This window comes from Oncorhynchus kisutch, linkage group LG27 (genome assembly GCF_002021735.2).
Source record: "Oncorhynchus kisutch isolate 150728-3 linkage group LG27, Okis_V2, whole genome shotgun sequence".
Lineage (NCBI taxonomy): Eukaryota > Metazoa > Chordata > Actinopteri > Salmoniformes > Salmonidae > Oncorhynchus > Oncorhynchus kisutch.
In genome coordinates, this window is record NC_034200.2 from 30,593,181 (window position 1) to 30,607,317 (window position 14,137).

General features: G+C 41.6%; 1 protein-coding gene across 4 annotated transcripts; it reads right to left on the bottom strand.

Annotated features, from left to right (window-relative positions):
• Nucleotides 1-3,321: 3,321 nt before the first annotated feature.
• nmnat3 (nicotinamide nucleotide adenylyltransferase 3) lies at nucleotides 3,322-12,887 on the bottom strand. Of its 4 annotated transcripts, none has more exons than XM_020462732.2 (5): nucleotides 12,812-12,887; nucleotides 11,322-11,467; nucleotides 10,153-10,336; nucleotides 7,739-7,824; nucleotides 3,322-5,512 (listed from the first exon to the last, which is right to left on the bottom strand). In XM_020462732.2, the coding sequence occupies exons 2-5, from the start codon at nucleotides 11,428-11,430 to the stop codon at nucleotides 5,097-5,099; spliced, it is 795 nt and encodes a 264-aa protein (XP_020318321.1). In that variant the 5' UTR covers nucleotides 11,431-11,467; nucleotides 12,812-12,887; the 3' UTR covers nucleotides 3,322-5,096. The 4 variants fall into 4 exon arrangements, with proteins under 4 accessions (XP_020318321.1, XP_031662556.1, XP_031662557.1 ...); XM_031806696.1 differs by lacking the exon at nucleotides 12,812-12,887 and adding an exon at nucleotides 12,378-12,578; XM_031806697.1 differs by having other exon boundaries at nucleotides 10,153-11,467; nucleotides 12,812-12,873.
• Between the last annotated feature and the right edge of the window lie 1,250 nt (nucleotides 12,888-14,137).

Below are 14,137 nucleotides of genomic sequence, written 5' to 3' on the forward strand. Positions count from 1 at the left end.
CGCATTGTTATGGATGTATCCAAATGAACGTCAATAGAAAACAGATACTTGTTATTCTGGCGGCTGAGGTCGTGACTATGTTAGCCGTAGTTAGCTGGCCATCTAGCAAGCAAGTGTTAAGGGACAGGTCGCAATTTACTGGGGGGAAGGGGTGTCAAACTTAATTTTTTGGCTTTGGGGAGGGTTGTGTGATTTTTTTATTGGGCACATGGGAGGGTAGCGCATTTTTTTTCTGGTTAACGTTGGCTCTGTTGCAGGTTTTCCAATATAATTTCCATCCTAGCCACATTTCCTCAGCTGCTTGCATGCGCCTCCCCAATATGAAGGTGTTTTGGTACTTCCCTTATGCACTACACTTCCATGTGCCAACTTTTATTATAAACTGGGTGGTTCGAGCCCAGAATGTTGATTGGCTGAAAGCTGGGGTATATCAAACCATATACCACTGGTTTAACAACACATTTATTTTGACTCTTCTAATAATGTTGGTAACCATGGGGGTTAAGGCTAAGGGCTGTATCCAGGCACTCTGCATTGTGTCGTGTTTAAGAACGTCACAAAGTGATTATACAGAAACCCAGCCTATAACCCCAATGAGCAAGCAATGCAGATGTAGAAGCACTGTGTCTAGGAATAACTCCCTAGAAAGGCAGGAACCAAACCTAGAGAGGAACCAGGCTCTGAGGAGTGGCCAGTCCTCTTCTGGCTGTGCCGGGTGGAGGTTATAAGGGTGCATGGCCAGATTCTTCTTCAAGAGCTGTGGTATATTGACCATAACACACAGACAACTGTGTGTTATGTGTTTGCTATCAGTTGGTTGTGTTGTACTTACCAGTACCCAGTGTTCGCTGGGTCCGACATGCCAATCAACCTGCTATCAGCCAATCCCGGGAATGCCTGGAATGTTTGGATGCCGGGCATCCTGGTGGTTGACGGAGTGGCGTGGAGGGGGGTTGGGCAGGGGGATGGAGCATTGGAAGTTAAGACCAGGTTTAGCCATTGTTCTCTCTCTTATGTCTGGCCTTCACAAGAGAAGGTCACGGTTGTATTACAGGGTATCCTTCATTTATTTGGCGTGGGCTACGGCCAAACAGTAGCCTGTGTGAAGTTGGGTTAATAAACAGTCAATTCGTAAACTCAAACCTCTGTCTGGACAATTGTTCCTTTATGACCTAGTCAGGTCATTACAATACATTTTCAATATGAATAGACAGAACAGATAGGAATAGCTGATAGGCAGTGAACATGCCAGGTGCATCATTGCGCATGAAAGAAAAGTGAAGACATGAAACACTCAGCTCAAAAAGCTCCCCTATTGATCTTGTTTATGGACAATACAATTATCCTTCCTAGACTATAGTAGCTTACAACACCACAACGCAATGAATAATTGTTTTCAAGTGAGTACAAAATTATACTCTAGGCTGCAGTGAAAATGTCATTTGAATAACGATGCAAAAGCCCTGTGATTTGAATGTTTAATTCCATCTGGATCAGTTGTGGTCTACTCTCGACAGTTATAAGGTCTAGAAAGGCACAGTAGCAGGCCAGTCTGGCTGTTTTTTTTTACTTCTGATACTGAATGCGCTGTCTGTATCAGATAATCATTCTCCCAAGTCCTCCTAAAATAATGTGGCCACATTTGCTCCTAGCAGGCCCAGTTATTCAGGAAAGCTTAACACCCACACTGCCTTCTCTCCAATCCGAGCGGCTATTCCTTGCGCACCTAGAACACTTCAACATAGCCAAAATATGTATCAATTAATTTAAAAAATGTATTACCTTTTATATGTGGCATAAATACAACCAGTCACAACATTTTAATCTGATTAGTCTCCTATAGGCATGCACACGTTCATCCAAAATATCATTCCAACATCCTCAAAATGGCTTGACATTAACCAGGTTTCCATCCAAACCTTTTATGGATCCGTTTTGCCTATTAGATCATAATAAATAAGATTCCATGGACAGGGGGACTTCCTGTTGAATGCGAAACGAGGGAGAGCTTGGTTTGTTGTTTTTAATGTGTATTGAAACATTTCTTAGTAGCTAGCTAACTTTTTAGTTTGGTTCCCGCAACGCAGATGGCATCAGTTTCTGGGACAGCTACTCTCTGTCCAGTGATCCTGCTGACCAAGGCTGGGTCTGAGGAGCAATTATTTTAATGATTACTTCATTGGCAAAGTGGGCAAACTTAGGTAGGAAATGCCAACAACAAACAGTGAGCCATTGTATTCATGCATAAAAAAGAAAAGCATTGCAAACTTGAGGAAAGTCTTTGTCCTCAGGCCTTCGGGGAAGCCGTTAGTAATTCCGCAACCCAACAGTGGTAAAGAGGACTTTACTGGTTCTAACAGCAGACCTATCAGCTTGCTGCCAGCTCTTAGAAAACTGTTGGGAAAAATTGTGTTTGATCAAATATAATGCTATTTCAACAGACTTTTAGCATGCTTATAGAGAAGGGCACTCAACATGTACTGAACTGACACAAATGACTGATGATCGGTTGAAATGAATTGTTAATAAGATGATTGTGGGAGCTGTACTGTTAGATTTCAGTGCAGCCTTTGTTGAACAAATTGAGGAGACTAAATTACTTGGCGTTACCTTAGATTGTAAACGGTCAAGGTCAAAACACAGATTCAATGGTTGTAAAGATGGGGAGAGGTCTAGCCATAATAAAGGCTTTTTTGACACCACACTCCAAAAAGCAAGTCCTGCAGGCTGTAGTTTTGTCTAATCTCGATTATTGTCCAGTCGTGTGGTCGAGTGCTGCAAGGAAAGACCTAGTTAAGCTGCAGCTGGCCCAGAACAGAGCTGCATGTCTTGCTCTTCATTGTAATCAGAGGGCTGATATAAATTCTATGCATGCCAGTCTCTCTTGGCTAAGAGTTGAGAAGAGACTGACTGCATCACTTCTTTTTATTAAAAAAAACATGAACGTGTTGAACATCCCAAATTGTTTGCATAGTCCATTTACACACAGCTCTGACACACACACACACTTACCCCACCAGACATGCCACCAGGGGTCTTTTTACAGTCCCCAAATCCAGAACAAATTCAAGAAAGCATTCAGATTTATGTAGAGCCATTATTGCATGGAACTCTGTTCCATCTCATATTGCTCAAATGAACAGCAAACCTGGTTTAAAAAAAACAGATTAAGCAACGCCTCTCCCCTATTTGACCTAGATAGTTTGTGTATGTATTGATATGTAGACTGTGTGCGGCCACTGTGAAGATAGATGGCTTTTTCATTGAAGTAAAACACAAGTTAGAGGAAAAAGAGTACACCTGTAGTGAAAAGTCTACAAGGGGAATTTAATATACGTTTTAATATTGTAGTGGAAGATGAGAAGAACGTTGGCATGGCCAAATAGAGGCTACTGTGGCAACTCCCTATTCAGGTAGGATGCAATTTGAAACTTAAATGTATTTCTAATAACTTGTTTTATCCTTATTATTGTATATAAATTATTGTAAGCCTATTTATTAATAGAACACTTTTTTATTATTTATTTTAAATACGCAAAACCTGTTTTGTTTAATTCTGTTGAGACATTCATTGGCTAAATTACATTTGATCATTTTTAATTGTGTGCTCCATATTTAGTTTAAGCTAGGTTAAATGTAGGTCTGTATATGATATTTATGATTCTATTTCTGTAATTTGTTGTGTATAGTATGCACTTGCCTTTGTTGGTAATTACGGCAATAAGGTTTAAACCAGTTCACAATTGTTGTATTTCATTCAGTTGAGACATTTTCTTAGGCCAAATTAAGTTCCAACTTATGGTGTTTGCTGCAATAGAATGGCCTGTTCTTACTTTATATTCCCTATAAACAATGGCTTGACTTTTGATATTACACTCAAGTTTACAAACTTTTGTGAAGGTTTGGTGTGGTTATTATTAAGCTTTAGCTACTGCAAGCCTATGATATGAAGGCAGTTGCTCCAACTGACTCAGACAGTTGAACTTGAGGTGAGGAAGAATGTTTCAGGCCTACCAGTGATAAAACATGCAGGGAGAGTGAGCTCCTCTGTGGTTCCTCTCGGTGAACCCTCAACCTTCTGGCCCATAGACCTGCGTGGCATCGACTGTGCCACAAAAGCATGCTGAAGTGTCAAAGTCTATATCCACGTTTATAAACACAGGGTTGCTACATTTGTTATTTGTGGGCATAAACATTATTGAAAATATTTTTACGTTGGGGCGGGGGGGTGCATTTTTTTTAAATGACACCATAAATTGTACAACTCTGCTAATTCGATTAGGCCTAGCCGTGTTTGAAGCTGACCAACCAGTCTTGACATGCATTTGCACAGTGGCCATATAAAACAGTGCTAAGTGTTGGCCCATCCACAGTTTTTATGCAGGTAAGTAATACTGTATAAAAAAAAGTAATGACAGCCGTGATGGAAACAGAACGTTTCTGTACTATTTTATGAATACCGACAAATAGTTTGTTCATTCGACATGGTGGGTGGGATCTTTTTGTATCCGCAAAATGAATTACGCAAGGAATGTGGAGGAAATGCCTTCATGTGCAAATAGTGATATCATCATCATCATCATATCGAAGTAAACTTGGAGTGGTGCGTGTTCCTCCCACTACGACTCGAGAAAGCATACAGTTTATTAGGCTACAGTTATGATGAGCTTCACAGGGTGTTGAAAGTGCACGGTGATGAGCTTGATGGTAATTTCCAATAAATATCGAGGATCTTATTCTGGTGTCATGATGATCGATGCTTGACTGCCTTTTGCCCCAAAAAATATTCTCGCTCTTATCCATAATAATCTGATCATGTAGACTAGCCAACCAGCACATACCCGCACTGTATCTACGGGCTGTTGGGGGTGATGATTGCATCTCTTCCAAAACAGATTACATGTCTGCTTATAAAAAAGGCACCCACTGATGGAAAAACATTGTGCGTGTGGTGTGCCACATATTCAACTGAGATGACAGTGAAAGTGTACTAGTTATGGGCCACATGGCCTGTTCTTGCACAGTCAGTAGATGTATCTGCTATTGGCACATTATATGCTTGCTTCCATCAATGAAGGCCAATGGCAGCCTCTCAGTTAATCATCCAGAGTTTTCACAGGCATCTCTGTCTGCTTGGTAAGCGGCCTCAATAGCACATCCTTATTCTTCAGCTCACTATCCCCGGTATAGAGGTTGTGCTGGTGGATATACTTGATGACAGAATCTGGGAGGAGGTACTTGACGCTGAGGCCTCGTCTCAGGGCCCGCCGGACCTCCGTGGCGCTGGTCTCGTTGCGGACCCACTCGCGCACTAGGAAGATGTTTCGCCAATGGCGTGAAAGTGTCTCCGACTCGTGCACGGCGAGCTCGGGCTCCAGGCCCCCCCGGCTGACACAGACCAGGCCGAAGCGGCCCGCCACCTCCTCCACGTGGTCATCCAGCCACAGGCCTGGCACCTTGAAGGTATCCAGGAAGTCAGCTCCGCACAGCAGCTTCAGCCTGGGAGAGGAGCCTGAGAGAGGGTCAAGAAAAGGAAGCGTTGGTGAATGGCAGCCTTTACACTGATGTCTCCCCTGGTCTCCACCCCAAAGAGATTTGGATGTGGCCATCATGTTGAAGTAAACATGAAAGCCATGGTTTTAATTGGTTTGCTGAGAGTTAGTTATTCATTCATTTGTTTTGCTGATTTCTTTTTTTCTACTGCGGTAAACCATGTAATCCATCCCTCACTAGAATGAGCCATTTTCTTCATAAATATAGGTGTTAACCAGATGTAACCCCATGCCAGCTGACCACCAACACAGTACGACATAACTGAGCATTCGGATTACATCCCTAAATCCATTTAATTCAATATTGTATTTCCCGTGGCACAAACCTTCCGAAGCGCGCGTGAACAAAAGCTAATGCTCTTTATCTGCGTTCGCTAGCACTGCAGTGTAATAACACAGTGCACACTATATGGGATTGTGAAAATCCATTACCCTTCTTTGTGTAAGAGCTTGTTGTAAAAAAGTGACAGGACATGAATTTTGGGATTTCATGATTTGGGCAGATAAACCATGGTAACCTGTATGTATGTATGTATTGACAGCGTGTTGACCAAACCCTGGAATGACAGACAGTTCATGAGTAGATCAGTTCATGAGTAGATCAGTCTCTTGATTAAACTGACAATGAGCAAAGAAATAAACCGTTTAATATAGAAGTTTAGCGTGTCATGAGAACTACAGATTTCGGTCTTAACCTGGAACTACATACACCACACATGAAACTCAGTAACTCATTTCAATTAGTTAATGAATTTCATGTGTGGCATCTCAATTAGTTAATGAATTTCATGTGTGGCATCTCAATTAGTTAATGAATTTCATGTGTGGCATCTCAATTAGTTAATGAATTTCATGTGTGGCATCTCAATTAGTTAATGAATTTCATGTGTGGCATCTCAATTAGTTAATGAATTTCATGTGTGGTTTATGTAGTTCCAGGTCAGACCGAAAGCTGCTCATGACTACCTAAACTTCTACAGCTCTGCCTCCATTTTGTCCAGGTTTATGAAGCGCTTGCACCTCTTCAGCGTTTGCACTTTTTTTTAAAAGGGGGGGGGGATAGGCATTGGTTTACCATTTATGTTTTATTCCCTGCTACACTTCAACATAATGTCCAACACTCATCTTTGGGGAGAAGATGCTACAGAACTCTGGGATTAGGGAAATTCTGATAAGAGTTCTTTCTGATATATCCACCAGCCTTTGATAGGAATGGTGTGCGTGTGTGTGACTGGCTCCATTTACACAGTCTTCCCTGGTCCACCCTGTAACCTTCATAATGATCTGTTCATGCCACACCAACCCCCTCATCCTCTAAACATCATTAGCTTTAATGAACATGCTGCTTCCATAGAGCTGAATGTGTAAAGGGGATAAAGGATTACTTAGTTGCTTTAAGAGGAAAAAACAGATCCTATACATATTTCAACCTAAATAAGATTCAAACTAGGCTATTAACGAGTGAGTAAAGGACACCAGTGCCAAGGTGGAGGTTTATAATTAAGAGGATGATTGCTGTTTATTATCTATGCAGTCACTTTACCCCTACCTACATGTACAAATTACCTCCACTAACCAGTGCCCCCGCACTTTCAATCGGTACCGGTACTCCCTGAATAGAGCCTCGTTATTGTTGTTTTATTGTGTTACTTTTTATTTGATTTTTTTACTTTATTTTATAAATATTTTCTTAACTCTTTTTCTTGAACTGCATTGTTGGTTAAGGGCTTGTAAGTAAGCATTTCTCAGTAAGGTCTACTACTACACCTGTTGTATTGGGTGCATGTGACTAATACAATTTGATTTGATTTGCAGCTCCGTTGGTGCCGAGAGAGAGAGAGAGAGAGGCCCAGTTCCATTTCAGTCCACTTCCCATAAAACAGAATTGTGTTGAGTGTTGAAGGCCAATTTCAACTGTTGTTAAATACGTCTCATGTGGTTGTTCAAGTGTGAGTACAGCTAATTTTATTTGTTCTTTCAACTACTTTTATAGTTGATTGATAACTTCAAAATACTACTTGGATTGCCATGGGCCCACAAAGGGACAGGTAAAGAGCAGCACGCATCTCCAGAGCCACACGTTGCAGACCTCTGACCTCTCTAATCCTTTTAGATCTTTGAACATAAAAGGAGAAGGGGCTAGAATGGGCCTATGCTACAGAGTGCAAGGTCAAGGAGGGTCTTACTTGTGAGATGATGGGGGTTTGTGGTTGGACCACTGTCCTTCCCTGTGCCCTCTTGGTACTGCTTCAGTATCCGACCATAATGGTACCTGCCAGCAGGACAATGCAAAGGGAGATGACATATGACAAATGCAAAGAAAACCAGTAAAGGAATATGCTGTTGAGAGCAAAAGCCTCTTACAGATGTTCTAGAAGATTTGTGTTTTGGGTTACGTGATCCCATAGGTTTCAACAGCCCTGCTCCAATGTAGACAACAGGCCACTTGATGGCTTTAATCAGACAGCTCGCTCAACAAGCAGACAGCTCGCTCAACAAGCAGACAGCTCGCTCAACAAGCAGACAGCTCGCTCAACAAGCAGACAGCTCGCTCAACAAGCTGACAGCTCGCTCAACAAGCTGACAGCTCGCTCAACAAGCTGACAGCTCGCTCAACAAGCAGACAGCTCGCTCAACAAGCTGACAGCTCGCTCAACAAGCAGACAGCTCGCTCAACAAGCAGACAGCTCGCTCAACAAGCAGACAGCTCGCTCAACAAGCAGACAGCTCGCTCAACAAGCAGACAGCTCGCTCAACAAGCAGACAGCTCGCTCAACAAGCAGACAGCTCGCTCAACAAGCAGACAGCTCGCTCAACAAGCAGACAGCTCGCTCAACAAGCAGACAGCTCGCTCAACAAGCAGACAGCTCGCTCAACAAGCAGACAGCTCGCTCAACAAGCAGACAGCTCGCTCAACAAGCAGACAGCTCGCTCAACAAGCAGACAGCTCGCTCAACAAGCAGACAGCTCGCTCAACAAGCAGACAGCTCGCTCAACAAGCAGACAGCTCGCTCAACAAGCAGACAGCTCGCTCAACAAGGGAATTTGTCAGAGCAGAGGGGACAAGGAGAGGGTTGTATAATGCATCACAAGTGGGAACAGCACTTCAGCTGCGTGTGCATTTATGTTTGTGTGTGTGTGTGTTTACGTTCGCACGGGTGCACATAGTCGTTGAGTACATAACTAAATGCATGTCATGTTTATGTGTAACCCTAAATGAAAGGTTGCTGGTCCATTTATGTGACTTGCAAATCAAATCAATAGTGAGTGCCATTGTGGGAGATAAACACTCAATATCCCACGCATGTAAAGTGGAGGTAACTTTCTGTATAGTTTCAACTGGTTGATCAATATCAAATGCAACTGTGTCCCACATCCACTTAATCACTATGGCAACATGTTACAATAGCAACAAACTAAGCCAGCAGCAAGGGGTCTGACCCCAGGAAAGACCCAGACCTGGTATGGGCCCCATGTTGCCGCAATATCCCTTTGGCGTGGAGATTCCACGCCAAAGAACATTTGGCGTGGAGCAGCAACAGAGGGGATTTTTACCCAGGGAGCTCTATTGCCTTCCTATTGTGAACAGGCTTGTGGTGCGGGAAGAGGAGATTCTATGGAGCGCTAACAGCTAATGAAGAGCTAAAGAATGAGGGCTGGGAAGTACGACATGGGAGGACATAAACCAAGGCTCCGGACCAGTGTACACCTGGTATTACAATGTTATTGGATGTTGTTCATATTCAGTAGAATTGGATGTTTATGGAGACGTGTAGAATAGAGTACATGCATTGTGATCGGATCTGATGGACCACAACAGTCATGTAAATGTAGTTGTAACGGTCTTCAGATGAAGTGGGAAATTCTGATCATGAACGTGGACAGTTGAGGCATGATGTGACATGTTGGGAGACATTTTAATACAGGGTGTGGATGCAAACTAAGCCCTTAATGAGATTGTCTAAATAATTTGTGATAGGATTATCAAAGTTATTTTTAATGTCAGGTCTAGACGGGATCTGTCTGGCTGAAAAGGAGGATGAAGCTCTGACTGGCAATTCAATTAAGTCTTTCTGCATGCTGAGATGCTTTACAAAGGGAATTAGACATTTTTACAACGTGATTATTTCATGAATAAAGTAGAGCTGAATTGAAGGATTTTGTAAGTAAAACCCTATTATTGGAAATAAAAAAACATCCAGTAAAAGATACCATGGTTAGTTTAAGGTATTGACCACTTGTAAACACTAATGTTTGAGGTGGAATCCTGACCTATCAGATCTTAGATAAAAGCTCTGAATCCTATTGTGTTATTTTTAACAAAAACACTTAAAGTTATGAAAGGGTTACACTCAGCGGCTAACTTGCATAGTGACGACTGTGGTGCACATGACCAGTGGCATCACAAGGCAATGCTGATTCCACAAAATCTCTAATAACATAATTTTTTTAGTGTACTGTAGTTCACTGCTCATCAAAGCAGTAATAAACTTCTCAAAATGTTTCTTCAGAGAGAAGCCATTTTGGGGCTGTGATTTACTAGTAGTTACTTAATCAATTAGTTTAAAGGTTGAAACTGTGAAAATGTGTGACTCCACACCTCATTGTGACCACTGTCTCTGTCCAGTCGGGCTGCTGGCTCTCCCAATCGTCAACGGAGACCCAGTCTGAACTCTGCAGTGCCAGCCTCGCCATAGCGATTCGGTGCTTGGCCAACACCAGGCCCTGCTTGCCATAGCCGTCACTCACCGGAGACACAATCCCGCCCACCACCTGGAACTGACCTGAAATGGGGTAAATCATTGGTTGATGACACTCTTGATCCTCCCCACTCTCTGACATTGGGCAGATTGGATTATACTGAGTCACGGGGCACCGGTCTATGGCCCGTGACGTGATCGGGCAAAAGCAGTGACTGAGGAGCACCCTCCTCAAATCTAACAGTAATCTGCGCCGCTCGGTCAGGTTGTCAACAAGGAAGCACGGTGCATCATCCAGAAACATACAACATATCTTTTCCATAAAAATATGTTTGAAAATGTTAAAATTGTTTTCATTGAGAAGGCAGCTAAAGCGTCTTTATCTAAAGCAATCACTTTTGCATGTGAAAACACAGAATCCTACTCATTACTCGACGTGCTTAATTTACGTCACTTTTGTTTTGAGCCGACTTCACCGTGGGTTTTGAACGGGGCACCTGGCTCAAGCCCAGGACGCAGCCCAGTTCCAGAATGAATGCAATGAACTTTCACCCGGGGCAAAACACACCTAATTGAATCCCCTCAATGCTATATTGTCTTCCTTATTGCACCATTTTCCCAAGTCTACAACATGGGAAAATATAACAAAGCTTTAGTCACCACGCAATTTAATACTATACAGCTTATTCTGTACAATGTTTACATTCTCACAGGTCAGCTGACATCTTATGCCCCCAGGGTCCATGGGAAAATAAGAACATTATTTATTCCAACTGAAGTGCAGTACTGTTTATTTGGTCTATATAAATAGACTAAATGTGTAGGCTCATGTCAAGGCACAAGGTGTAAAGTAGTGTGCAAGGAAGGCACAGCTCTATCTGTACAGATGACAATTGATACTTAACCACAATGTAAATGCTTGTGAAAGCTTCACAGAAACCCTTTGGGGGACTTCTACCTTCCACTGTCCTGTAATCACACTGACGAAATAAACAGACAGGTGCATAATACAAGTCTAGGAGGCAACACGAACATAACAAATTAATATAGGGTCTCTATGGTGCATGACCTGTCTGGTGCAGGTGATCCCTGGCCAGCTCGAACAGCCGCATGTGCTGGTTGGTGATTGGGTTGAAGGAGCCGCAGGCCAGGAGGACCAGCGGAATGCGGGCAGACATCTTTGCTGTCTCAAACCATGGTCACCCCCACAGAACACTGAAAAGCAGCAGAACACAGAATTAGAGATGAATGGGAAATGTATTCAATAACACCAGCAATGCTGATAATATACTGTAGCAATGCCTGAATAAACTGAATACTTGATGCAGATTATCTCTCATAGGTGGTCAAAGTACTGAAGGGCTTAAATTGACATTAAGGAGGTTTACCAGCGTGGTCAAAATTTGAGGTATGAATCATGGTAACTATGATGTGATATTTGGCTTATTGAGGTAGTAGCTATATAGCATTTAGCTATATTGAATTGGAGTGTGACCAGTGGTGGAAAAAGTACATGATGGTCATACTTGGGTAAAAGTAAAAGATACCTTAATAGAAAATAACTCAAGTAAAAGTCACCTTGTAAAATACTACTTGAGTAAAAAGTATTTGGTTTTAAATATACTTAAGTATCAAAAGTAAATGTAATTGATAAAATATACTTAAGTATCAAAAGCAAAAGTATAACTAATTTCCATTTACTTATATTAAGCAAAACCAGACACTACCATTATCTTTTTTTACAGATAGCCAGGGGCACACTCCAACAGACATAATTTACAAATGAAGCATTTGTGTTTGTTTAGTGAGTGTGCCAGATCAAAGGGAGAAGGGATGACCAGGAATGTGCTCTTGATAAGTGCGGGAATGACTATTTTCCTGTCCTACTTTTTGGGTCTTAAGAAAAATGTGTGGAGTAAAAAGTACAATATTTTCATCAGGAATGTAGTGAAGTATAAATAGTCAAAAAAATAAATAGTAAAGTACAGTTACCCCCCAAAATTACTTTAGTACTTTAAAGTATTTGTACTTAAGTACTTTACACCACTGAGTGCGACATAGCTACAAGGTACATTTTCCAACGAATACTACGGAACGCGTCAAAAAACATTGACGAGGCACTTACAGGTAGTCTCGCAAGGCTCCACCGGAGACCCCTCACGTACAACTTCTATGATAGTTCTAATTTAAACTGCACATGCCGGAAAACACGACTGGTTATTCAGCTACAATAACAGTCAAAACTATTTTCAACATCTAGCTAGTCTTTTCTTGCTACCTAGCCTCGTTGAGAACCTTTGAGGTATGGCAACGCGAGACTAGTAGCTACCTAGTCCGTTCAACCCAGTCTGCCTTATATAAAGGGTAGTTGGCGGTATGTATCAGGCGGCTACAGGTGATTTGACATTGATAGCGGGCTAGCTAGCAGTAACCAGGCTAGCTATAATACACACATCGAATGTCTTACTATGATTATGCTATCTTATATAATGCAAAGAAATGACATATTCATTCAAATATTTTAACGCCAATGGTAGCTACAACCAATAACATCGTTACCTTTTCCCACTTGTACTACTTTGTTTGCGTAAGGTTCTTGTGTTACACTTTTTGTCTTCCCCAGCTTGGAAAAACGTTGTATAAAGGTTCTGTAGTGGTATGGTACGATAGTGACAACTAGTGGCAAAAATAGAGAACTGAAGTTATGTTATTTTTTTTCATGCCGAAAGAACACAAGGTGTTTGAGGTCTGCGTTCTTCACATGAAACTGAATGCCAAAGTTCTACACATCAAGGAAGTAAAAATGTGTTTGTTTCTGTTCAAACAGCTTACACAAAGCTCAGACACCCATACATACCCCACAAGACATGGCACCAGGGGTCTCTTCACAGTCCCCAAGTCCAGAACAGACTGGGAAACATGTAGTACTACATAGAGCCATGCAAGGAACTGTCTTCCACATCAAGTAACTTAAGCGAGCACTAAAATCAGATTAGTAAAAACAGATAAAACAACACCTCAAGGCACAACGCGGACCGTAAAGATACACAGACACACAAACACACTCACATACGCACACACACTTTTACACACACATTGAAATGTTGTGGTATTGCATTATTTTACATAGGACATTTGTAATATTAGAGTAATAATGTGTTGTATGATGTATTGTTTAATTTATGATGTAGGCTGTTGGTTGTGTTTTGGTGTGATGTAACTATTTTAACCCTGTTTGGACCCCAGGAAGAGTACAGTGCCTTCAGAAAGTATTCATACCCCTTGATTTATTCCACATTTTGTTGTGTTACAGCCTGAATTCAAAATGGATTACATTAATTTTTTTCTCCCTCATCTACAAACTATTCCCATAATGACAAAGTGAAAATGTGATTTTAGAAATATTTGCACATTTATTGAAAATTAAATACAGAAATACCAAATTTACATAATTATTCACACCCATGAGTCAATACATGTTAGAATCACCTTTGGCAGCAATTACAGCTCTGTTTCGTTCTGGGTAAGTCTCCAAGAGCTTTGCACACCTGGATTGTGCAACATTTGCCCATTATTCTTTTCAAAACTCTTCAAGTTCTGTCAAATTGGTTATGATCATTGCTAGACAACCATTTTCAGATCTTCAAGTAGATTTAAGTCACTCAGGAACATTCACTGTCTTGGTAAGCAACTCCAGTGTAGATTTGTTATCCAAGTATACCTCTAGGATTTTGTCGGAGCTTAGCTACATTCTGTTTATTTTTCATCCTGAAAAACTCCCCACTCCTTAATGATTACAAGCATACCATAACATGATGCAGCTACCACTATGCTTGAAAATATGGACAGTGGTACTCAGTAATGTGTTGTATTGGATTTGTCCGA